This window comes from Opisthocomus hoazin, chromosome 26 (genome assembly GCF_030867145.1).
Source record: "Opisthocomus hoazin isolate bOpiHoa1 chromosome 26, bOpiHoa1.hap1, whole genome shotgun sequence".
In the NCBI taxonomy this organism is placed as follows: Eukaryota; Metazoa; Chordata; class Aves; order Opisthocomiformes; family Opisthocomidae; genus Opisthocomus; species Opisthocomus hoazin.
In genome coordinates, this window is record NC_134439.1 from 3,879,498 (window position 1) to 3,905,547 (window position 26,050).

Below are 26,050 nucleotides of genomic sequence, written 5' to 3' on the forward strand. Positions count from 1 at the left end.
CTGTCTGGGTAACGGAGCGCTGATTTTGATTCTGTCAGCTTTGTTTAGAAGTGACACAATCCAAGGGTACAGACAGTGGCTGGCGGGTGGCTTGGTGTTTGGTCAGGTTGTTTCTGGTTAGAAGGGGGAGAAAAAAAGGCAGGGTTATCTTCTGAGCTGGTTTGTACGCTGTACATTTGAAAATGGAGCCTTATTAGGGCCTTGTGATGACAGGAGTCTGTCGGAAAGTATTGCCCTTGAGCTTTAGAAGGCGGAGGATGGAGGGATGAGCTGTCCCAGCAGGAGCCGGGCGCGTGGCTGGGCTGCTCCGGGCCACTCCAGGGCATCAGGGAAGGAGTCGGCTTCTGCACCCACAGGGACAGAAGGGAGTAGCAAGGGCATTATTAACAGAAATAAGGGCAACGTACACAAATAAGCAATTTAAAAGTGCCCCTAGGGTGTCATGAGAGAAAAAGGAAATTGAATATGGAATTAGTCAAATTAAATGATGGAGTATTGGTAATAGGACAGCAGCTCTGGTACCGGTGAGCTCACAGTTCACAGTGGTGATGGGGCCAGAGTCAGCTCATCCAAAATGTTCTCTGATGTTTGGGTCCTGAGGGCTTTCTTGTAATTAGGATGGTGATCCAGATGCCTTCAGAGTTTGATCCAAAGCCACTAAAATATCTCCCTGCAATGTAACCTCGTGGGCGGCATTAGGTACTGCAGGTGAGCTCCTGGAGTTAAGGTAGTCCTGGGTTGTCTGGATGAATCTGGCAAAGCGTGATGTAAAGCCATAGGTGTTTTCTGAACTGGTGTCTACTCAGCCCGTCACCAGAGCTCTACCTTCACAGGTCACACCGTCCTCTCCTGCTCAGCCGTGCTCTCCAGTCTGAAAGCTGAGCACCACACTCTTCTTGCTGACAGCGTCCAGCCCTTCTCTTTCCTCTTCCCTGGGCGGCTCTGCCGTGCCCAGCCTGCCTGTTGCTTGAGGACTCTTCAGCAGAAGCCTTTTCCATCTCTGTTGTCCCCCTTCCCATACCTCTGCCTACAACAGCACCAAAAGCTGGACTCAACAGACGTCTGGGATTCAACAGACGTCTGGGATTTTCTCTGTCTGAGATGGGTTTCTGAGTAACTGGGATAGTTGGGAATGAGGATTTGTGATTCGCAAATCACACACGAATTGGTGAGCCATCTCAAGGGAATATCCATTTATCCCATTAAAACTGATGGTGGGTAGGATGGGAAAATGAGCAAAACCAAGCCAGCCACCAGATTCAGCAGTCTTCTGTCCTGTCACAGGCAGGACAAGTTTAAATGGATCGCAAGGCTCCCTTTCATCTTGTTTTATTATTATTATTTTCCCAAAAGTAAATAGCAAGTTTAGAAAAATTTCAAGAGAAATGCTGGTTTCCACCTAAAAATAGCAATCTGCTCTAAAAATCCGCATCACGTCTTGTCTGTTTTTTGATACTTGTTGCTATGTGTCCAGTCTTCCGCAGAGCAGAGCTGACTGCCTGGCTCCGTGATATCAGCCTGATATCATCCAAAGGGCAGTGCCAGGTTACATCAGAAGTTTAGGGATTGCTGACAGCACACTATGGCCAACTCCAGATGGAATATTTCCCCCTGGGACGAGACTAATATCAAAACCCAGCACAAAAGTGTCTGAGTCACTTCTAATAACTCCCATCAGAGCTGGAGGTGCAAAGAACGGCTCCCTCAAGCTGCATTTGCCTTGCTGCCAGGCTGTGAAGCAGATACACGTGCCGTATAGGAGCAATTTCATGATTCCTTCTCCAGATAAAAGTTGTTTTTTCTCTAAGAAATCAGACGTGCTCTGCACAACAGCAGAGGCTGAATGTGCCATTGCAGATCCCTGGTGTTGGAGACTGTGGCTTGTCTGACGTTGCTCGCTGACGGAGCGAGGCACGTCCACGCCTGAAGCTTGTCTCATGTTTTTTTTGAGCCATGTTCTGAGAAACGCGGCAACTGTTTTATGGCGTTTATGCCAAGACTTTGTTATTCCACGGTGAGTTGTTCTCCTGGCACTGCATCCTCATGGAAAAGCTGCAAAATGAACGTGCCTGTTTTCCAGGCCAGGATCCTGGTTGCTGCTCCTTGGCTGGGCTTGGTGGACTCGCCTTCTTCGTGCTGGGCAACAGGAGCTCTCTGGCAGACAGTAAAACTTCAAACAAAACCATTTCCATTTCTCTCATTTCCTCTCATCACCTTTCCTTGGCTTTTCCAGTCTCCTTTAAACACACAGGCACCTTTACCGTGTGTTGCAGGTTTTTGGGAGAGTAATGGCCGTTGCAAGGCACACTGGTGATGTCAGAAACTGGTTGATAAATCCATTTAAGGAGTGCTAAAAGGCTTAAATAAGCAGGTACTTCTAGGATTTTTCCTGAAGTAGTTTAATTGAGCTCTTGGGCTTGGAGAGTTGGACACCAGCTGATGCCACAGGGTAGTGCTCTGGGCTTGAGGGAACCAGTGGTGGAGCTGGAGCTTGAGGATGCCAACAGCCGCTTTGGTTGGAAGGCTGGAGATAGAGGGGTGAGGCACCTGCATCCAGAGCAGCAGCAGCAGATACTGTCCAGCTCACTGCAGTTGGAGGGACCACAGGGGTTATCTGGTCCAACCTTCTGTTCAGAGCACAGGCACAGATGAAGTCTGGGTGTGCCTTGGTGAGTTGGTCTCCTAGGGCCCAGCTGGACTGAGCTCCTTTCTCCCCTCAGAGACGTTCTGCGTTGCTGAGAATAGGTGCTTACGTATCTGTACATTAAATGAGGTGAGCTTGGACAGGTTCCTCTCAGCAGCAGGCAGCAGCTCCAGGCCATCAGCAGGGGACCTTCCTGAAGCAGCAAGGTCTGACTGCTCAGCAGCAGAGAAACTTTTGAGCTTCCCGTGAGTTGGAGCTGCAGAGGACAGGCTGGAGCTGTATACCCGCGCCAGTTGCTTTGACCCTGAGGAACAGAGTAGGGAAAAGGCGTCAATCCATGTGAAGCCCATTGCAAGGCAGGGTGGAGAAGGGTGTGGCCGTGGATCGAATCATCCTGTTTTAGTAAAGTTTTTTCCAAAGAACATTTGATGGTGAACACCAAACACTTAGGTGATTTACAGGATTTTCATTGTTGCAAACGTAAGTCATTTTGACGTGAAATACGTCAAATTAACCTGCAACATTTCAAGTGCAGGCAGATTTAGAAATAGAACCCAAAAGCCCTGCATGCCGATCCCTCTGCCGTGCACATTACACGCAGTCCTCCTTCTATATTTGTAGCTTGCGTTGAAAACCCACATGGATCTGATTATAGATTTTGCAGTATGTTCTGCTTGTGGCAGCAAGATGATTTTTCTTTTAACTCTTGGTGTCTCTCAACCCCGAGAGAAGAAAACTCAACCATAATGTGGAACAGAATAGAGAATTAATTAAATCCCCCAACATTAACAGTGTTGCAGTTGGAAACCCATCAACACCTCGTAATCAGCCATCCCACAGAAATGTACTTCAAAGAAAAAAGAAGCTACGTCAGTTAGAAATAGACTCCCACCTTCTGCTCAAACTCCTACTAGAAGCAGCAAAGCACCAAGCCGGAGGAGCTGTGCTGAAGTGCACAGAGAGTTAGGGAGAGGAGGGAGGAACCAAAAAGTCTAAATTTAACACCAAAGACGAGTCAAAGGCAGGTCCTGCCCTTGGAACTATCTTCAGATTCAATGCGTCTTTTCTAAGCTGACCATACTTCCTGCGTTAGAGCGCATTTTGCCAGGGGAAGATCTGTCAGGTGTTATTTCTACCCCCCTTTAATACTGTGAGCATCTGTAATACTGGAAATGAGGGATAATTGTGGCTCTGCACAAAGACCCTGGCTGGTAGGATCAGTCCTGGCCAGAAGCAAAGCCCAGAATTAGCGTTTTTCTTGGAGGACGGGTGAACATCCTCATACCGTTTTTGCTTTCCAATTGTTTCTCTGGTTTCAAAGATCTACAGGCTAAAGTGGGATATTAAAAATAAAAGTGTTCCATCTGCATTATGCTGCTCAGTGCTTGTTCGGACAGAGAGAAGCCACAAATCTGACTGACACCCAGTGGCTGGCAGCGATCTGTGAGTGCCTCCAGCTTGATCCCTCACTTCCTCTCTCGTAGTTGTGGTGGAGTGAGTCAAGGAGAGGTTGCAGAAGATCTCGTCAAGACAGCACGTACCTAAAGACCTGTGTTTTCTCTGGACATTGGGCCCCTGCTAAGACACAGTCGGTGTTGCAGCCTGTGGCTTTTGCAGTGGGGAAACGTGCAGGAGGGATGGGGGGGAAGTGGTGAAGGTTTCCTGGGACAAGGCTCTATATTTCTGTGCAGCAACGCCTTGAACTTCAGTCACAGATGGCTGTAGATTATTTTATGCTTACTGTGGTTCTCATCCGGTTTAGAGCACCTCTCCTGTGAGCAAAGGCTGGGAGAGCTGGGGCTGTTCAGCCTGGAGAAGAGAAGGCTGCGGGGAGACCTTAGAGCAGCTGCCAGTGCCTGGAGGGGCCGACAGGAAAGATGGGGAAAATATTTTCAGTAGGGCTTGTTGCGATAGGAGAAGGAGTAATGGCTTTAAACTAAGGGAGGGTAGGTTTAGACTAGGTGTAAGGAAGACATTTTTTACCATGAGGGTGGTGAAACCCTGGCCCAGGTTGCCCAGAGAGCTAGTGGAGGCCCCATCCCTGGGAACATTCAAGGCCAGGTTGGACAGGGCTCTGAGCCACCTGGTCTAGTGGAAGATGGCCTTGCTCATGGCCGGGGGGTTGGACTGGATGACCTAAAGGTCCCTTCCAACCCAAAGCATTCTATGATCTATGACTTGCAAGAAAACAATAAAAGCTTGTGGTCCCAATCAGCTTCTTCCCATAACATTTACAAGAATTTTTCATGGAAGAGGTGACCTTTGAAGTAAAATAAAATGACAAGTAAGAGCTAGAACTGTACTGGTCGAGCCCATTTTCTTTGTTCATTTTGCCTGTCGTGAGATACGTTTGGCATTTCAGGCACCACCGCTTCGGTACCCAGCAGAAAGACCTGTCTCCGGATGGGAAGAAGCTCCACGGAGAGCGCGGCTCTTTCCCTTCACGGCTTTTCTCTCTCCCCCAGCTCTGACGGCGGCGGCCGGGCGCGGGAAGCTGGAGGTCTGCCGGCTGCTCCTGGAGCAGGGTGCCGCGGTGGCGCAGCCCAACCGCCGCGGCGTCGTCCCGCTCTTCAGCGCCGTGCGGCAGGGGCACTGGCAGGTGAGCAGGTCCCTCGCGCCGCCGCGGTGGCTGCAGGGGTAGGGTCAGGCTGTCCCCCTCCATCTTACTGAAATATGGGTGGAGAATACAAACCCCAGTGCTTCTGGGGAATGATGGCAGTGAGAAGAAGTGATACTGATGCTTCAAACACCCTCAGCGCTTGCTGGCTGCAGGCAGCTTTTGCTGAAGTACAGTGTTATCTCACCATTTGGGAAGCAAATGGGATGCTCTTGACTTACAAGGTCACTTTTCCTGTCCTTACCCCTCCGTTGCTTCTCCTGTGCCCTGCTCTCGCAACTTTAATCCCAGAGGGCACCATGCTTTGGGGGTGAGGTTTCCAGACACGGGGACCGCTCTGCTCTTTGGCTCTGGTTTCTTCCCAGCTGGGTCTCTACGTGCAACGTGTGCTCTCGCTTTGTCTGTTGCAGATTGTAGACCTCTTACTCACACACGGCGCTGATGTGAACATGGCAGACAAGCAGGGGCGGACGCCGCTGATGATGGCTGCATCTGAGGGACATCTAGGCACCGTGGAGTTTCTGCTTGCACAAGGTCAGAGTGCGCTTGGGAGTGTGTTGGGAGACCAGCCGTGACGAGTCCCACCGCCCTGTCTCCTGCACAGCTGGAGTTTGTAACGTCAGGGTGGGGATTCTAATCCCACCGTGGGATCGGGCAGTGGGAGAGGTCCTCAGCACCATATCCAGCTTATCAGAGAAGACGACTAGAATAGTCACAGCATTAGTCTTTACTCTCCATTTTGTTGTCTGTGTTTGGTGCTCACAGCCTCCAAACCACAGCTTTGTGTTAGGAAATAAAACACATCCCCGGCGCTTTGAGCACGGAGTTCAGCAAACACCCTTGAGCCGTGCTTGGAGCTTTCCCCGTAGACCCAAATCAGCAAGCGATGCGACTGAACCGTGAACGTGGCATTGGGACAGGCAGGTGAGACCCAACCACAGGACCAGAGTTTGGGACACTTTTTAACACTTCCATCTTTAGTGCTGGTATTTGTGCCCACATTCTTGACACCAGCAGGAGGGTAAGGCCCGGACACAGGCGAGGTTTTGATGTATTTGCTGAAAATCAGAATTGTTTTGAAGATAGGCTGCTCTTCAGCTTTGCACTCGCAGATTCACTTTGCTGGGTACTTTTGGTGTCTAATAACTCTCCTTCCCTTGGAGTCAGTCAACAGGAACGTGTTTCACTTTTACTCATCTCTGCTGTACACGGTCGAGGTGAGTCAGAGCACCACGCTGCCTGCGACCTGTGTGAGCACGATTGGTTCTTACTGCGGTACTTCCTTAGAGACCTCTTTTTTTTTATTTACAAATGGCCAGTGTTTGGGTTTTTTGGGTAATTTTCCATTTGTTTTTGGCTATAAATAGCATTTAATTCTTGTAGTGTTATTTGATATTTGTATTTCAGGTAAGATCCCTCTTTGGGAAGGGATATTTTCTTCATATCGTAAGGGACTGTATCTGACCTCTTAGCCAAAGTGTGAGACACTTAGATATTTTACATAGTAGTAGTAACAACACTTTTTCACTGTGAAGTGCTTCCAGGAACAAGTTTCTCATTGTCTCATGGCCTGTCTGTCTGTCCTGAGCCACCGGCAGTGGGGTCATTGCTGTTCAGTGCTGTAACCTGCATAGGGGTGTGACAAAGATCACTTTGAGGCAGGAATTTCTTAGGCATTAATTCAATTAATTCTTTTCTGATGTTTTTAAAAATTTCCAATTAACCCTCTCCATATTTGAGTTGTAATGTGGCCCCTTTTGCAGCTTGACTGAATCTTTGTACAAGGCTTAAAATAAGTGATTTTTTTTTTTTGCTAGACTTGAGAACTGTGCATGTTGCATAAGGACTGGTTCAGTGGAGGAGGAAAATACCAGATAAGCTGATCTTGGCTGTGGGATCACCCACAAATGCATGTAGTGGTCCCCTGGCTCTTTGGACACTGAGAGTCCAAGAAGTCAATAATACAAAAATCTTTTTTACTTTAAAAAGTCCATTCTTCTAAATAGCGTTATAAACTCCACTAAATATGCTGTAACACACGGTCCTGAAAAGTTAGCTCAAGCCTGGGCAGAGTACAGTGATATATGGTGTATTTTAATTAAAATGGCTTTGACAATCCTGTTCAATGTTTCATGAAAATCAAAGTGTGTGAATCATAAGCCATAAGCATTAATTAGTGTGTTGCAAAGCAAATCTCATTTGACTGTACTCGATTAACACAGTCAGCGTTTGTAAACACTTTTTATTAACAGAGTTGCAGTCATCAATCAATTTGAAATCCAAATTTTTAGAGTTACCTTCTGCTCTCGCCTGACACCCAGAAGTAATGGATGTGTGAGCAGTGGATTAAACTTTCCTGGTAGCAGCTCTGCTAAAGCTGATGTTTATACAGATCTGTGTTACGCAAAGCAAAATAATTCTTGATTATTTATTATACACTTGCTGGAGCGTGTCCAGAGAAGAGCAACGAAGCTGGTGAAGGGTCTGGAGCACAAGGCTTACGAGGAGCGGCTGAGGGAACTGGGGTGGTTTAGTCTGGAGAGGAGGAGGCTGAGGGGGGACTTTATCGCTCTCTACGGCTACCTGAAAGGCGGGTGTAGTGAGGGGGGTCTGCTGAGTAACAAGTGATAGGACGAGAGGAAATGGCCTCAAGCTGCGTCAGGGGAGGTTTAGATTGGATATTAGGAAAAATTTCACTGCAAGAGTGGTCAGACATTGGCCCAGGCTGCCCAGGGCAGTGGTGGAGTCCCCATCCCTGGAGGGGTTCAAAAGCCGTGTAGATGTGGCACTGCAGGACATGGTTTAGCAGGCATGGGGGTGTTGGGTGGATGGTTGGTCTTGATGACCTTAGAGGTCTTTTCCAACCTTAATGATTCTGTGATTGATGCTCACTCCCCTTGGAGAGAGTTTGATTCTGAATCTCATTTTCCTGAAAAAAACCAATCCCTCGATGTTTTTGCTGCCTTGGGGTAGGTGGTAGGTGTGGCTGCTGCTCCTCGCGGTCTGCCTTGTGCCTCTGACAGACGACGCTGAGCCTCGGCCCCGCGGGGGTAACCCTGCCCGGGCACTGCACCTTTGGGTGCCTCTTCTGCTCAGAAAGGATCCGGCCATCCTGGCCGCTCCTTGCTTCTTTTTGATGCTCCAGCAGTGTCAGTAGTTGATTTATTTTCCTCTAGCTGGCTCATTGCTGTGTGCCTGCTGGATAACACAGTAAGTTATAAACTCTTGCGTTTATCCAGTGATTTTTTAAGTGGCAGAGCAGCAGCCCAGCCTTTCTCAGAAGCAAGCTGGGTTTACCCAGACGTAAGCTTTCCCACTGCAGCAAGACGTGGTCCCATGAGGTCACCTTAAGCCACTTGCCCTCGAATCCACCCGCTCGTTTCATGTCTGACTGCCTTAACACCAAGTAGGTCCGAGATCCCCGAAGGAGCCAAAGACGCCTTCAAAGTCGAGCAGAGGTTCTGCTGGGAGCCGCGCCTGCCTCGGGAGCTTGGTCGTGCCCAGCCTGCCTCGGAGCAGCGTTCGGGCATTTCTGAAGCGGTGCTCGTTGTCTGCTCCCTTAGACCTTCAGCTTGCGTTGCTGCAGCGATACCCTGAAGTCTGTGCATGTGACACGGGGGTATGGTGCGTCTCTTCCACGGGACTGGGAAAGGAGCGGGAAGGTGGAGTGATGAGGTGGCTTTCCAGCCTTCCCTTTTACTGCAGGAGCTTTCTCACCTGCTCCAGAAGAGTCGAAGGGAAAACATGAGAGGAGACTTCAGTGGTTTGATTGCAAGAAAGTCACTTGTAGAAATAAGAAGGAATGAAATGAGGCTTTATCCGGCTTTACTGAGCGAAAGTTGGTCTTAGGTCAGTTGAGGATCATCTGGAGGGCTTTCGCAGAGCTTCAGAAGGGTTCCTGGGTGCCGTGTGGGCAACATGAGAGAAGGCTGGCGCGAGGTTGGACGTCGATGTTGCCTTGCCAACAGCGTCACGCCATGTGCCACCTCCCTGGCTGGCGCTCCCCGCTGCGGGTCGGAGGCAGGGTGCTGCGGCGATGCGGAGAGCTCTGGGCGGAGGTTTCTGAGCATAGCCCTGGCAAATGTTCATGTGTGGTGCTCCTCCGCAAACAAAAAGCTGTGCAAGCTGGAAGACCTATCAATTTGCTGTCATCTGGGCGGTGTGTGCTAACCGGGGGATACGTCAGCGGGATGAACGGGAAGGTTCAGGAAATTCACATTACTCCCCCACTGGCTGAGCTTTCTGGAGCCAGTGAAGATCTCACGCTGGGCAGTTTAGAGTTTACCTACAAGAGAAAAATACTGCAGCAGCCATTCATCCCAGCCTGCTGGCGGGAGCATCCCGCAGGTAGCCGCAGTTCCTCGGAGGAGCAGAGCTCATACAGATCTCCTCTGCACGCTGGAGAGCCGGAGCCCTGCCTGTGCCATGGCAACAGGAGTTGTCTTCATGCCACGAAGAGGAGTGTTCGCTTAATGCTGCTGTGCAGATCTCGTATGCGTATCCATATGCCGTATGAAGCAGTACTGACCCGTTGGTATGGCAGCACGGTGTCTTCATCCAAGAAAATGTCAAGTCCCTCTCTCCTCGGCTTGCAGTTGGCAGTAGTTTATCCCACAATGTTGTATTTATATTGGGTAAAGTTCAGGGAGAAATACTGCTGGAAATTGTGTCAATTTGGGTAGAGGGAGGGGAGTGAAGAGGGGAAAATATGTGCTTTTTTAGAAGAACTGAGCTGAATTGACTTAGTTCCCCTGGTATGCCATGACCTGCTGAAACAGCAAAATGGTCTTCATCTCTGACTCACGCAGGCTGGAATGGGGTTTGATTTTTTAAAAAAACAGTTAAAAAGAAAGATTGATGTCTCAGATGAGGGATGTCAAATACACCCTGCTGCTCAGATGATGTTTGCCAGAAAAGCCTACAGAGCTAGGTGCGAAAAAGTTTGCAGCTTGGTGTGAATAAACTCATTTGCCAGAGTTCCCATCAGTGCATTTGAAGTTGCCATGGAGGGTGGGATCCATGGGGGCAGAAATGTTAAGAAAGTAATTAATAATTATGTCCCTAGCTCTGAAAATAAGCTGTCATCGCTAAGTGGATGGTTTGTTGTGTTATAGCGCTCAACAACCGAGAGACCTTCAGTGAACGGCTGCTTGTTCTTCCAGGTGCCTCCATTGCTCTGATGGACAAGGAGGGCTTGACAGCCCTCAGCTGGGCTTGTCTGAAGGGCCATCTCTCCGTGGTGCGTTCCCTGGTGGAGAACGGAGCGGCCACCGACCACGCAGATAAAAACGGGCGCACTCCGCTGGACCTGGCAGCTTTTTACGGCGATGCAGAGGTGGTAAGTGGTCTCTAAGACACGCAGAAGAAAACCGGCAGTTGGTGTAAAAGCCTTAGAATAGTCCAGCTCAGCTTGAGGTAGCAAGAAGCGTATAGAGTCCTGGCCCTCCATACGTGCAGGCGCTTCCACAGAGGACAACGCGTGAGACTGATGTACCCTCAGACCCAGAGAGGTGGTTGTAGCCCAAGCAGTGGAGCAGAGCGAGGTTTTGCTGGGTGCACATCCCCAGCGGCGCGCGAAGGTCTCGCCCGGGAGCAGAAATGACAGTCGGGCTTCTCACTGCAGGTTCAGTTTCTGGTGGACCATGGGGCCATGATCGAGCACGTCGACTACAGCGGGATGCGTCCCCTCGACCGGGCAGTGGGGTGCCGCAACACCTCGGTCGTCGTCACTCTCCTGAAGAAAGGAGCAAAGATAGGTAGGGACCGAGGGACGATCCGCTGTCGGCTCTGTGCTTGGGCAGGACTCCGAGCAGAGGGGCTGGCTTCCTAGAAAACACAAGCGTAACGCAGAGGTAGCCTCAGCCCCAGCCGCTGCTTCATGCTCCGACAGCAGCCGGCGAGTCAGGACTGCCTTGTTCTCTTGATTAAAATGGGGAATATTTTTTTTCCTGTCGTATTACTTAGCAAAGTTAAGCAATAAACAACTGTTCCTTTGGCAAGGTCTTTCCTCTGGTAATGCTTTTTCTATCTTTACTGGTCTGAGTCGACAAACGTACGATGTCCATGCATTGCTGTGAGCTGCTGCGTTCACTCGCTCTGTGTATGCTTTCAGATCTTAGTGTTACCCGCACTGCGCCGCACAGCTGCTCACGTTGCGTTTTCCTGTGAAAGGGGATTTTGCTGGTGCATCGGCTTCTTTGCTGCCTGCCTCTCACAGCTGCTTTTTTCCTTTTTTTTTTTTTTTCCACCTTCATCCATTTTTTTTTTCCCCTCTCTCCTACAACTTTTTGTTTTCTCCTTTCTTTGAAGGTTGTCAGACGTTACCGAGTCGCCCACGAGGTATATCTCATTGCTGTCAGCATCAGCTTCGATCTGATAGCTTTGTCAGCCTTGCTTTCTCCTGTTTGATTTAGCCTGCATGCGTCCCCAACACCTCTAATCTTTTAATTTACCTCACCTTCAAATAATTTTTTTAATGACTGTTGCAGAGAATAACTTGAACTCAAAAACTAACTTCCTTCCCCCAAAACGTACTGAATCTACTTATAGAATATTGTTGACTTATTCCTCACCAACACTAATGAGTTGTCCCCAAATTTTTGCCGCCCCTTCCCTCCCAGTATCAGACCTTGAGCTATCGACGGGCTCTGCACGGGCAGAGCCCTGCGCAGAGCCAGCATGTCCCCAGCCCAGCGGACGGCTTCGGCGCCAGCAGCCCTTAGACACGGCCTTTCCGTTGTCGTATTTCCCACCTTAATGGATTTTCTGCTCTAGTATTTCACATCTTGTGAAGTTGGAAAACACAATCCACTTCAACACAAAACGCCTGTCGACAGGCGAACTGCAGATTTCCTAGCAGACTTCCAGAGATTTTGAGAAAGGCTTTTACGTAACCACTCGACTCTTTCCTGTTGAATCCGTGTGGTTTCCCCCGCCCCAGCTGGTTCCACAATCACCAGTGCCCTCTTGTGGAACCGGCTCCCGTCATTCCCCAGCCCGTCGTGGCGGCGGCGATCAGGCTTCGCCTTAACGACTGCGAAGGATAACCATTGCAGTGTGGATGACGGTAATTTAAGCGTGAGAGGAATTGTCAGCTCAGTCATTTGGAGCGCTCTGCCCTTTGACCATGCCAAGTTGTTCTCTCCAGCAGAAATTCCCACCCCAGGATATTTTTTCCACCCAGCTTCCTACCACCCTTGCATTGTATGAGTTCTTTACCCATCATGCATCCTGTACACTACAGGTCCAGCAACATGGGCGATGGCAACCTCCAAACCAGACATCATGATCATCCTGTTGAGCAAGCTGATGGAGGAGGGAGACATGTTTTATAAGGTGAGAAGGCTGGTTGTGGAAAAATTGAACAGATGCAGCTCGCAGCGCAACTTTGTATGAGGTTTTGACGGAGCAATGCTGCTGCCTTAATCCGTGGCAAGTGGAAGCTACTGCTCACAGCATTCCTGGTGTTGCAGACTGTTTGGTTTTGGTTAGTGGGGCTGGGGAGGGGGAATTGATTGCCCAAATCTGTAACGAAGCTGAAGCAAAGCCAAGTCTCTCCGCATTCTGGATTTGAGCCAGCACTTCATTTCCTCTTTGGAAACACCAGAACCCAAGTGTTTTACAGAGATTCGGAGTGCTGATGTCATCGCATCAGATCTGGCAACGTTGTCATTACCTAGCAGGCACTTACTGCTGTGGAGCAAGGCAACAAGATAGCATATCCCAGAAAAACTCATGGAAGAAACTTTATGCAGTGAAAACAGGCTGTCAGGACACAGATGGCTCTGTCGTGTCCTTTAGCCCGTGGGAGACGTTCCACCGTTACAGTCAGAGAGTCTTTTTTGCTCTGTGTTTATTTAAAGCCGATCTTTAAAACCTGGAGATTTGCACACACAGGCAAAATGTGCAAGTACAACAATGATTCACTGTTAGGCTCGAAGGGTGAAGCAGAAAATGCAAAGCTGGCATTGTAACTGGAGTTATCCGCCAGAGATACACGATACAGCAGAGAAACCTGAGTCTACAAGGTTTGAAAGCTTACTGTTAGTAGCTACAAAGTTTATGTCTGGGTCATCATGAATTCCATGTGTCCTAGATCCCATTTTGCCCTCTTTCCTTCATTGTAGGTGATATGGTTGGCCCCCTCCAGGGTGTAGATCATCCCATCCCAAAAAGAGGTGCCCAAAATAGCAAAGATGAGTCACCCTCTGAAGGTGACTGTTGTGTCCCAATAACTATAACAGGAACCCAATTGACAGGCTTAGATGTAGACACCTAATTTTTAGACATCTAAAGTCCAGGGAGATGAATCCCAACCTGTTTGTCCAACTGCAGAGCCACATCGGTGCCATAGCATTTATCTTTTCTATTGCAGAGACTTCTCTGAGCCCTGGGGACCCCACCCAAAGTCCCACACTCTGTATTCTTTACCCTCCCTGGTGCTTATTAAGCTTTGGGTGTAGGGTGTTGCCCAGAAATGGGTTACTGATCACCCAGCTGAAAAGACCATCCATCCAGAAACCAGATGGAGTTGTATTGAGTTAACGTAACACAATTTCTGCTGTGTTTCCCACTGTAGCATGGCAACTCTGTAAGAAGTGAGAGAATTCAACTGGCACAAGGCATCTGCATTTCCAGATCAGATGTTCCCTTGTTCTGGCTTTCCTTTCTAGAAAAGGGCTAAACAGTGAAGTCATGTTACCTTCACCACCCAAAACGTTCATGGGGCTGGTGAGTGAGTTCTCTGCAGTGAAGTAAACTCAACCCAAGGATGCATTTTGACATGTTCTCCTTCTATTAGAAAGGTAAAGTGAAAGAGGCTGCCCAGCGCTACCAGTATGCTCTGAAAAAATTCCCCAGGGAAGGGTTTGGAGAAGACCTGAAAACCTTCCGTGAGCTGAAGGTGTCGCTGCTTCTCAACCTCTCCCGATGTCGAAGGAAAATGAACGTAAGTCTCCCCACTCTTCGCGGCCTTAGGCACAAGCTGCCAGCTTTCTGCCTGTGCACAGAGACATGTCCATCCTGTGACCGTGCTCTGACCTTGGAGATCTCTGGACCTTGTTGTCCTTCACAGAGCACTGACATTTTATAATTCAAAAGGAGTAATGATTTAATATGCATTTCTGGTGATTAAAAATTCATTGCTATGTTTATAGGTTTTTGAATTTTTTATTACTCCCTTTTGATGATGATGTGAATTGGGGGTGGAGGCATTTTCCAGATTTCTAGGGCAGCGGTGAGGGAGGAGCCAGGAGATGAGCTCCTTTGAATACTAATTAATTTAAAATGAAGGAGCATATGCTTAGGGGGCTAGCACTTCCCCAGGGCAGTGACTCATCCAGAAACACCCCCTCATACTCCCTCTCCTCCCAGAACTGCCAGCTCACTCGCCCCGCTCCGATCCAGCAGCAGCCAGCGACCAGCCCCTGCCGCACGTCCGTTCTGCCAGCAGACGAGTGCCGCTCCCCTTGCTCTGCCTGCGGAGCCTCTCACCCCTGCGCCTTCCAGTCTCCCTCCACTCAAAAAGTGAAATCTCCACTGAGGCCAGCAAAGATTGCGTTGGAGGGGAAGGGGGTTTTGTGACACCTTCATTTCTTTAAGCTGTGAGGGAGAAAGATGAAAAGCGATGGAAGTAAAATCTGAACGCTGGTGAACAAACAACACAGTTTGTAGAAAAAGTGTGAACCTGCTCTTTAAACAAGCCAACTCGCAGCTAAGCCTGGGCTTGAAGGACAACATTTTTAATTTATCGTTGACTGGAGAATCCCAGGTTTTGTGATAGAAATTTTCAGAGAGCTGCAGTTGCTTCTGCAGTTTTTACGCCTATAGATGAGTCTGTAGAAGTACCTACCTGTTGACTCCATTCCCAGTTTAGTCTATTAGGCAGTATCTCTTCAGTAACTGCTACTGAAGGTACAAACGAAAGTGTGAGCTTCCCCAGGCAGGGCGTCCAGAGAGCAAGAGTTTGCTTACGGAGTTTTGGAACAAATCAGGAGTATTCCTGGGTCCTTTCTCCCAGAACTGCTCAGGGTCATAGCCCAAGTCAGCAATCCAAAGCAGTGTTTGGCTGTGAAATGAAAGCCCCTCCACTGGGAAAAGGTCTCCTTCACAAGTGTGGAGCTTGAGCTGACCTTAGTGGTGCATAAAGCATTGGGTCGAGGCAAGGGAGGACGGCCGGCAGGGTTTGAACCGTAGCGGATAGTCTGATCTCGTGGCACTCGCCACTCAAAAGCATCCAGAGCCGTCTCCATCCCGTGCTGTCACCCACTCCCTCCCCACTCCCAAACTGGTCTCCCAGGTGAGGTGTAGGGGAGAGGCAAGGAACAGTGGGACGGGTGACACTGGTAGGACACCGTTGCCAGGCAGGTCCTGTCTGTAGCTACTGAGGTACCGTAGTCCCTTCCTTCATGTGCGGTTTTACTCAGCCCCTTCAAAGTATGTCAGTGTGGTGCGGAGTGGGAAGCAGAGGGCGTGGGAAAGGTTTCCTATTGCTTTCAACTATAGAAAAAAATCCTTCATGAGATTACATTCCAGGCTCTTACGAGACCAGATGTTTCCTCAAGACTGTAGGCTGTTGGAGAGGGACTGCATGCACTTGTTGGGGACACAATCAATGAGAACGGAGCCAGTGCACGCTGGCCTCTGTGGGTGCTGACAGCATCCGGCGTTACGAGAGGGATCGGAGTCTTTGGACGTACCATCGTAGCTCTCTGGCTGTAAATGGTGTTGAATCCTTGTGAAACATTCCAGTACCGGCAAGTTTTCCATGGTACCTGCAAAAAAATGGTCCACATTGTTTGTTTTCTTCCCAAACTGTATATATTTTTATTTCTATGTCTATTCAATTACTTATCTACACACCTATTGTAATGGCAGGATTTTGGAATGGCAGAGGAATTTGCTACTAAAGCGCTGGAGCTGAAACCGAAGTCTTACGAAGCTTACTACGCAAGAGCAAGGGCCAAGCGCAGCAGCAGGTGAGGAGAGAGAGCAGAGTGCGAGGGGCTGGGCTCCTCAAGCCTGGCCACACCGATGTGGGCATCCGCCGGGCAAAACCATACCAGTGTCCCCATGGGAAGAAATGGCAAAGGACCATCCGTTAATGAGATGACAAACCTCTCGAAGTAACACCCTCCCTCGTTTGGTAGTTTCTGGAGATAGCTGAATGCAAATGTTTTGAGAGGTTCATCTTAGCTGAACTTCGTCTGAACATCTTACTACACTGGAAACCTTTACACCAGAGTTGGGTATTCTTTTTAAAAATACACTTGAGGTCAACCACAACTTGGACTTGAAGCAGAATATGACTCATGGAAGCCCTGTGGCCTGTGTCACGCAAGAGGGCAGACTCATTCATCAAGGTGATCTCTTCTGGCCTTAAAATCTAGGAACCTCTCTGTCCTACAGCCCTTTTTGCAAGGCAGAGACTGCTGACGAGCTGTGCAGTGACCGTGCAGCCACGGCTTGTGCTCAGACCACTGCAACCAGCTCCTAGAGAGCTGCAGCACCGGGATCTCTGCATCTCAGGTAGAGCCCGGAGGATTCCCTCGTTAGCCTCCCTGGAGGCTAAAAGATGTGAGATTAGATTCATTTCAAAACCAATCAATGCCATTCCTAGATGAGGAGGAGGGCTTGCTTTTTGAGTCCTGTGCTCAAGGGCTGGGCGCGCTGTCATGTGGCCAGAATGCCTGGTGCGGCCGTGCAGAGAACCCCCGGTAGCCGGAGGCAGGTTGGGGCCACCGGTGCGAACACCACAGCTCAGCAGACACCGCCACCGTTTGTCCTTCCGTGCGGGAGGGGATGTGTGGCACCGGGCTCCTGGCCCAGCTGGTGCTGCCGGATCCACCAGGGCTCGATGTGGGCGGTGAAGCCGTGGCTTTCTGTTCTGCGGAGAGGTCCTGCTAGCTGAGCCACCCTCACCTCATGCCTTCCCTTCGACGGTTTTCCTCTCCGTTGTTTCCAAAACACTCCTAAGGAAGCACAAGAACCGAGTTCCTTCCCAGATGAGATCAGCCTCCCCACGTACAAACGTCCTTTTCTCCCCAGGTCTCTCCAGCAGAAATTGTCACCACTTTGACTTTTCTCTGTTTCCCAGTTCATGCCCAGCAGCAGCCCTGAGGTCAGCACAGCCCGGGGAGCAGGAGACTTTTCCTTCCTCCTCCTGGTTTGCAGTGGCTCGTGCGAAAGCTTAGGCTGATGTTGGGAGCTGCCGGGGGGGTTTAAGGTCCTGTGCAGCCTGCTCTGGGTGACCCTGCTTGGGCAGGGGACTGGACTGGGTGACCCACAGAGGTCCCTGCTAACCCCCGCCATGCCGGGGTTCTGTGATTCTGTGGTTTCGCTGTGATCGTCCCCCCGGATGACAAGCGTCTTCAAACAGCTGGTTTTGCTCAAAAGCGAACAGTGTCGATGAGAACCCCCTCCCCGAACCCCCACCTCCCTTTCGCTCCTCACAGGCCGGCCTTTCCCTCGCAAAGGCTTCCCGGGGCGGGGGGTCCCTCATGCTGCTCCCTTCCTTCACTGTGGAGCAGTTCACCAAACCCGCTGCAAAAGGGGAGAGACGAGCCTTGCCCGCAGCGCTGACCCGCGGGCGCCCCGCGCTCCGGGGCCAGCCCTGACGCTGTGTGCTCTTGGCATCGGGCACAAGTTACCTTTTCACTGGCCTGGGCGGTTGCGACTCCCTCAGAGCTGCACTTGTTTACAGCAGCGGGGAGCTCGGCTCTTAGCGATGCTTTGGTTTCCCCTTCGTTAACGCAGGGCCAAGCTCGTGGTGGTGCCGTGAGGAGTAATTAATCAGCCCGTAGCGCTGCAGAGGACAGGCGGTTTTGCTCATCTGGGTTGTGCCATCTCAGGACTCTGTGCCCCTCTGCTCCAGAATGGCTGGCAGCGTTTTCCTTCAGTTTGGGCAAAATAAATCCGAGGGAGGCACACAAGGCCGAGTTTGAGAGGCACGGCGAGCGGTAGCCATGGCAGACACCTCCCTCGGTGACACGGAGAAGCCGCTTAACCCTCGGGAGCCTCCGAGAGCGGCTCCATCCGAATCCAGAGTAATTGCAGTTCTCGTTTCTGTCCCTTTGTCAAGCAGGCAGTTTTCAGCAGCCCTGGAGGACCTGAACGAAGCCATCAAGCTGTGTCCCAACAACCGGGAGATCCAGCGGCTGCTGATGCGGGTGGAGGAGGAGTGCAGGCAGGTGCAGCAGCAGCAGCAGCAGCAGCAGCAGCCACCACCGGCGCCGCCACTCCCGGTGGAGCCGGAACCTGAAGCCCAGCATGAAGATTTGTATTCTGTGCAAGATATCTTTGAGGAGGAATACCTTGAGCAGGATGTAGAAAACGTTTCCATTGGCTTGCAGACAGAGTCCAGGCCAAACCAAGGGCTGCCCGTCATCCAGAGCCCACCCCCATCCCCAGCTCACAGGGACTCAGCCTATATTTCTGGCTCACCCCTTGGCTCTCATCAGGTCTTTGATTTCAGGTCCAATAGCTCCGTGGGTTCGCCAACCAGGCAAGGGTACCAGTCCACGTCTCCTGCTCTGTCTCCGACGCACCAAAACTCGCATTACAGACCCAGTCCTCCACACACGTCCCCTGCTCACCAGGGCTCCTCATACCGCTTCAGCCCACCTCCTGTCGGAAGTCAAGGGAAGGAGTATCAAAGCCCACCACCTTCTCCTCTGCGTAGAGGTCCTCAGTATCGTGCCAGCCCCCCAGCAGAAAGCATGAGCGTTTATAGGTCACAGTCCGGTTCCCCGGTTCGTTATCAGCAAGAACCCAGCGGAGTCAGCCAGCTCCCCGGTCGGCCAAAGTCTCCGTTATCCAAGATGACGCAGAGGTCTTTCCAGATGCCCCAGCTCCCCGTGGCCGTGCCGCAGCAGGGGCTGAGGCTGCAGCCAGCCAAGGCGCAGATCGTGAGGAGCAACCAGCCCAGCTCAGCCGTCCACTCGAGTACTGTAATCCCAACCGGTGCTTACAGCCAGGTTGCCCACTCGATGGCCAGCAAGTACCAGTCGGCGTCAGGGGAAATGGGGGTTAGCCAGAGCAGGTTGGTCTACCAGGGCTCTATCGGGGGCATCGTTGGGGACAGCAGACCCGTGCAGCACGTTCAGGCGAGCCTCAGCGCTGGAGCAATCTGTCAGCACGGAGGGCTGGCCAAAGAAGACCTTCCGCAGAGACCGTCCTCGGCGTACAGGGGGGGTATGCGATACAGCCAGACCCCTCAGATCGGGCGAAGCCAGTCTGCTTCCTACTATCCAGTGTGTCACTCGAAGCTTGATCTGGAACGTTCTTCCCTCCCCGCCAGCCAGCTGGGCTCTCCAGATGTGTCTCATCTCATAAGAAGGCCCATCACAGTTAATCCCAGTGAAATAAAGCCTCACCCACCAACTCCGAGGCCCCTGCTCCACTCTCAGAGCGTTGGCCTCCGCTTCTCTCCTTCCAGCAATAGCATCTCCTCCACCTCCAACCTGACGCCCAACTTCCGCCCTTCTGCTTCGATTCAGCAAATGGAGATTCCCCTCAAGCCAGCTTATGACAGATCGTGCGATGAACTTTCTCCGGTCTCTCCCACGCAGGGGGGTTACCCCAGCGAGCCAGCCCGTTCCCGGACCACGCCGTTCATGGGAATCATAGATAAAACCGCTCGGACTCAGCAGTACCCCCACCTCCATCAGCAGAACCGGACCTGGGCTGTCTCGTCAGTGGACACTGTCATTAGTCCTACATCTCCGGGCAATCTCCCCCAGCCGGAATCATTTAGCCCGCCTTCTTCAATCAGCAACATTGCCTTTTATAACAAAACCAACAATGCACAGAATGGCCATTTGCTAGAGGAAGACTATTACAGCCCCCATGGGATGCTGGCCAATGGGTCCCGGGGAGACCTCCTGGAGAGAGTCACCCAAGCCTCCTCGTATCCCGACGTCAAGGTGGCAAGGACACTGCCTGTGGCGCAGGCCTACCAGGACAACCTGTACAGGCAGCTCTCCAGGGACTCCAGGCAAGGGCAGACGTCCCCAATCAAACCAAAGAGACCATTTGTGGAGTCTAATGTGTAAAAGACGCTTGTTGGAGTAAGACCCTCATGTTTTCAGCACACACTTCCAAGCTTGATTTCCATGCATATTATTATTATTTTTATTTCTCTTTGGTAGCTACATGACCAAGTTTCTCCGGTACTTTGTGTGGTGGTCAGCCAGCCATGCACGTGCTCCAGCCCTTTCGTTCCCCAGCTGACCGTGAAGCCAACATCAGCCGAGCCAGTATCGTTTGCCCAATTCCAGCTAAGTTCCCAACCGGGATATCTTAGTACGTGGCGCGGGGTGGTCCAGAAAGATCCCCTACGCAGCGGGAGGTAACCAGCTCTTTTTCAAGAGACGATGGCGTTCTGTTTAAATTGGTTTCTTTTGTCTCGATGAGCTCTTACTCAGATCTGATGGGAATTTCTAGCGGGAGCAGAGCAGGGATCACCGGAGCTTTTCCCAAGGCTGCATCCGCAGGTCCCCGTGCCAGCCGGGTCGCTTGGCTCTTTGCCCCCAGAGAGCAAATCACCCGCAGCAAGCGAGGGCACGACGTGTTTTAATACCAAGTAGCTATGCACAACAACCATCCTGCTTCGTCTGGTTTGTAGCGCTTTGATCCGAGTTGGATTCCGTCGTTATTTAGTTGGATCGTCAGCCGGAAGGGGTGGGGACCACACGATGCTTTGCTGCTTTGCAGGCTGCCCGCCGGCTGCCCCGACACCCGTGTGCTCTGGGGCATTTTACGAGCGTTGACAGATGAAAGTTGGCCCTTCGTATGCGTTGTAGTCAGCCGGGGGGAATTGGCCAGAAACCTCTTGCGCGTGAACTGGGATCGCAACAACTTCTTCCCACCGTTAGCAGACGACTGCTCCTCACACACAGCACCGCGCTTTCACCGGGACGGTTTCATGTTGGGGGTTTCATTTTTTTACTTGCAAGGGAAAACATAAATCTGACTTCGAAAATGGTATTCAAGGAGGAAAATTGTGATTTCCATTTTTTATTTTTTTTGTGATAAGGGTGCATAATGTGGCACGGTGGTTCCCGAGACAGGAAGGGTCCTGCTGAAACCCAGCGCCGCAGCATCCCTTCCCTTCGGCTCGCTCCCGCCCGGGGAGCGGGGCCATAGCGAGGGCTGCGCTCCTCAGAGATCCCTCTCCGAAATCCTGGAAAGCAATTGCCGTGTTCTCTACCTGTAAATGGTAGAGACCATGTTTTGCTTTTTAAGGACCTGTAGTTAAAAGAGAGATATTTATAATTTATTTATGCAGTCTATTTCAGGACATTTTTTGGTTTGGGTTGTTCTTTCTATTTTTTTTTTTTTTTATCAATTGCAAATCACATCAAGACAGTGTGAAAAGCAGGGGACGCTTCCAAAATCCTTTTTATAGGACTTTCAGTAATTTCTCAGTTATTTTCTGAATTTTTTTGGAGGGTGGAGGGACTTCCTTTACAAATTCTTTATTACTGGTGGGTTTGTAATCTGCCGTTTCAGTTCCTGAGGGCGAAGGCTGGGACAATCGGGGAGGGGGGAGAGTGATAACCCTGTAGCTTGTTTTAAAGCAAAATAGTGCCTGTTGCCCGTGCTGAACCTCACTCGGATCGACTCCCGGGAGCGGTTTCGGCGCTGAGCAGGAGGAGCGAGACCTGTCGGTGTTTCCAAAGGGCTACGTGAATAGATGGCAAGACTTCTTGAACCAAATCAGGGGCTCCAACCTCCGCTGGTGTAAATGAGCCTATCCCCAGCGCGACGTCAGTGCAGCTACATCCATTTACACCAGATAAGGACTTGGCCCGAAGCTCTTTAGCAAACCCTGGCTTTGATGGGGCTTTTTTGGGGTGTTTTTTTTCCCGTGTCTGGGGCAGCACATCTCGTTGCTATTTGGTTTCCTCATTCGCTCAGAGCAAACTGGGACGTGCGCACCTTGGGACAACGGAGGCTTGTGTCTCGTGGACACGCCGAGAGCGTTCGGGGAGGATTCCTCCGTGGGGTTTGGAGATTTTTGTGTTCTTTTGGGCGATTTGGTATTTGTCCAAGCCAGTATTTGGATCGAGGTTGGTGTTTTCGTTCTCGAGGCGCAGCCCGGTGCTGACTCTTCGCTTTATCACAGGGCTCTGTGAAGCTGGGGGCAGACGGGGAGACCCCTCGGGCGGGCGGGCTCCCCGCGGCCGCCGTGACACTCAGCACCAGGCACTGTTTCTCTCCTTGCAAAGGAGGCGTGATGGGGTTTTTTTTTTCTTCCTCTCTTTTTTTTGAAGCAGCACGTTCTGCTTTGTAAGGAATAACGGATTTCTGCTCTGCCGCGTACAGTGCACCTATAGCTAGGAGACGCGTGGGTCTGGAGTAGCTTTGCTCAACGCCTCCCGTCCTCCAGCTCTGCGATCGAGCCAGTGGCTTCCTACCTTTAGTTGCTTCTTTGAAAGGAAAAAGTAACCAAATTCAGCCCCATCCTTGTTTGACGTGGCCGAGCGAGACACGCGACGGCCGTGGTCCGGTTCTCTCCGCTGCGACGCGGCCGGGACGGTCCGAGGGCAGCGGTGTGAGAGCTGCCCCTGCTTCGCTTTCGCTGTCGCTGCCTTGTGCTCCAGGTGCTGTCCTTCCAAAACGCCCCCTCCCCGCGCTTCCCTGTGGAACTTCTGGGTTTATGAAGTGGTTTGAAGGGAAAAAGAAAACAGCTCACACTTTGAACACGAGCACCAAGCTGAAAGAAGGCTTAAACACTGCGGTGCGCAGGCTTTTTCACGATACCACGTGTTGCATTTCTCACAGGATTCTTGCACTAATGGTTTTCCATCTGTTCTCTCTGTAAATGGGTGCACTTTACTGTTTGAATTTGTTACTATGATAAATACTGGATATTTAAGCGTGAGTAGTGTCTTCATTAGAAAATAGCAAAACAGCTCTTGTCTCTTAGTGTATTTTTCAAAAAAAAAAAAAGGAAAAAAGAAACAAAGCAATGAATCATAACATTTATAGCACAAGAACTGACTCCTGTATATAAGCATCAACAGATTGAGTAATTTTTAAACACAGAATTATTTGCGGTGGTTTTAAAGCGCTTCCCCAGCAGTGCTCTTAGGGACAGCGGAGGCAGGACGGCTGCGGTAGTCCCCGGGCGGGTAGGGAGCACACCCCTCCCTGGAAAAGGCGCTTTTTACACCGTCCCCCGCATCCTCAAAGTCGCGATTTTGGGTTTGGCGTGGATGAAAAGCGGAGGCTGTGGCGTGTTGTGCCGTCGTGCGTGGTCCTGTGGTGAAGCCGCACTGCTGCGCACGGGGCTCGGCGGAGCGCGGGGCTCAGACCTCGCCTGATGTCCCTTCGCCCTTGTCATCTCAGATGCTGCGGGAGCGCGCGCAGAGTTTCAGACACGGTGCTGTCTCATCCGTCCGTGCTACGCATTGAATCACTCTCCGAGTCATTGAGGTGTGGGACGATGCTGCCAGCCGGTGCCTCCGTCCCCTCCCCGGCTGCAGTGGCGCGGCTGGCGAGCCCTCGTCTTGCGAGCGAGGAGGGTTCTTGGGTGCACTGAGTAAACCAGGCTCTCGGTGACGTTGCAGCCTCTGGGTTTGGTTCCTGGGGCGCGTTGGGTAGCGATGCTGAAGCCGAGCCCTGCATTTAGCCGACCTTCCCACCCGGTGTCACCTGTCCTCTGCCCGCAGCCGCTCCGAGAGCTGGATGCACCACGGCGAAGCTGCAGTCTTCTCGCCCGGCTTGGGGTGTGGGTGTCTGCCGCGTCCCTCAGTGGGGATTCACAGGCTCGTGCGTTGTCTCCCAGGCTGGGAGGATGCTCTGGTCCCAGGGGAGGGGACACCCGCCTGGTGGGGGGCTCTGCAGGGGTCCCCCCCCGGCCAGGCTGCGAATGGCATTGGAGGGCTTTGAAAATAGTCTTCAGTGGGCATCCGAAGTGCTTAGGGAAGGGAGGGTGTCACGAAGAGCTCCCTTGGGATCCAGCTCCCGCCAAACCGAGGGGTGCGTCTGTCCATCCGTCTGGCGCCGGTGCCCGCACATGGCTCTCTCTGAGCACTGAATTTTTTGGTTTTTTTCTTTAACCTGGCTGTAAAGAAAACTGCTTGGCTGGTGTGACCATTTGTGTGTGCGCATGACAGATACCTGAGCCATACTTGGATTGGGTCCGGAACCAGGGTGGCTACTAAATTCAGAGCGATTCAGTCCCCTTGTACAAAGGTTGCTGTATATTCAGGGTTACCCAGAAGAAGTCTAGCTAAAAACCGAAGTGCCAGCTCCGCCTTATCTCGAGAAAAGCAAGCCGGCGTGCCTGCTCGTCCTCCGCCTTCCTCGCACAGGGGGGTCCGCAGTGAGCTGTCGCGAGCTCTGTGGTGGTTGTACTTTGCTTTAGTCTTGGGAATTCAAGAGAACTCTTCTACCGGGATTAACGGTGTTGAACCAAGGGCTTAGGGGAAGAGCTGTTGTACCGGCTGGGACCTCGGCGGATAAATGCCTTCACCCCGTGCTGGCTGCTCTGCGCAAAGTCTGGTGGGGTGCGTGTTGGACACAAAGCACAATGGTTGAAAGTTAATCTGCGTTTTTTCCAGATTTGTGTGAATAATTGCTGGATTTTCACTCAATCAAACTCTTTTTTCTAATACAAACCTCTAAGGGCTCAATTCTTTAGCAAGATGCGTTCGTGTCCAACTCCTGACTTCTACAGCTGGATCTCACCGCAACTGTTACAGACCTGCCTGAGAGAAAACAGAGCTGGCGTGGCCGTCACCGGGAAAGCCAACGGACACTAAACCCATCTGCCGTATCCTTTCCTCCTGCTCATTTTGTAGCTGTCACGGTACTGGGGAGTCAGCGGCCGGGTCTCGTCCGACGGGACCACATCCTGTAGTCGTGAAAAAGAAGGGCTGCTTTGCCAAAAGACTTTGTCCCTTCCGGGTGACGCTGTCGGGGACGGCGGCGGGTCGGGGTCATGCTGGGTGGTGGGAAAGGCTCCCGGCCAGGGAGTTGGGTCACTTCGCCGTGGGTCTGTCTCGCTGTGCACTGATAAGCCAGACGCTGAGAGCGGCACCGTGTGCTACCTAAAGTCCATCTTGTTGCTACACCGATAACCCAGAGACTCGTGTGGACTCTGCCAGCACTGCCGGTGTCCTCCCTGTCCAGCCTTTTCTTTGCCATGCTGTTGCATTCAGCGTTTCGTCTCCCTCCTGTCTCCACGCCCGAGAGGATCTGAGCTTGGTACAGACACGTAGAGTACACACACCTTGTGCTTTGTACAGTTCCCCGGTTGCCATCCTCTGAGACACTTGCTGGGAAGATCTTTAAGACACTTAAATTTTCCTTTAGCTTTTCTATAATTCTGATGTAAAGGACTTTCTCTGTACAGTATATTATTCAATGCATGTTCTGTTCTCTCTACTGATATATTGAACACCACACAGTCGTGATATTGTGCAGTGGGAAGAGCAGCCCCTGCCGACAGCGGAGGCCTTCGCCTCTCATGTATAAGGAAAGAAGAAAACATATTTTTTCCTTTGCTGTATTTGCTTGAGCAGAGTTTTCTTGTCTGTACATGTGAGCTGTGAGATAGATGTGAAAAGTTCAAAAGAATGCATTTCCCCCCCCCATGTATACAGATTGTAATCTGTACAATGAAAACTGTATGTATGAAAAAATGTACTTATTTATAAATGGTTAACACTTGGAAACGGCGCCTGGCCTGGTGTTTTTCACACACTGCGGTCGGCAAAGGAGCGCGCTGTGGAGAGCTACTGGAGAGAGTCCAGCGGAGGGCTACGAGGATGATGAGGGGA

At 51.2% G+C, this 26,050-nt stretch overlaps 1 protein-coding gene across 11 annotated transcripts in view; it reads left to right on the forward strand.

The window, feature by feature from the left end:
- TANC2 (tetratricopeptide repeat, ankyrin repeat and coiled-coil containing 2) overlaps positions 1–25,938 on the forward strand; it is a 261,577-nt gene extending 235,639 nt beyond the window's left edge. For 8 of the 11 annotated variants that reach the window (XM_075443400.1, XM_075443407.1, XM_075443406.1 and 5 more), the window contains 9 exons: positions 5,110–5,243; positions 5,672–5,795; positions 10,424–10,599; positions 10,885–11,017; positions 11,571–11,600; positions 12,505–12,596; positions 14,062–14,208; positions 16,137–16,237; positions 18,340–25,938. In XM_075443400.1, the coding sequence (XP_075299515.1) occupies positions 5,110–5,243; positions 5,672–5,795; positions 10,424–10,599; positions 10,885–11,017; positions 11,571–11,600; positions 12,505–12,596; positions 14,062–14,208; positions 16,137–16,237; positions 18,340–20,311 (2,909 nt within the window). In that variant the 3' untranslated portion in view covers positions 20,312–25,938. The remainder of the gene's footprint in view (positions 1–5,109; positions 5,244–5,671; positions 5,796–10,423; positions 10,600–10,884; positions 11,018–11,570; positions 11,601–12,504; positions 12,597–14,061; positions 14,209–16,136; positions 16,238–18,339) is intronic. The other 3 variants (XM_075443403.1, XM_075443404.1, XM_075443405.1) reach the window with 3 other exon arrangements.
- Positions 25,939–26,050: the final 112 nt, after the last annotated feature.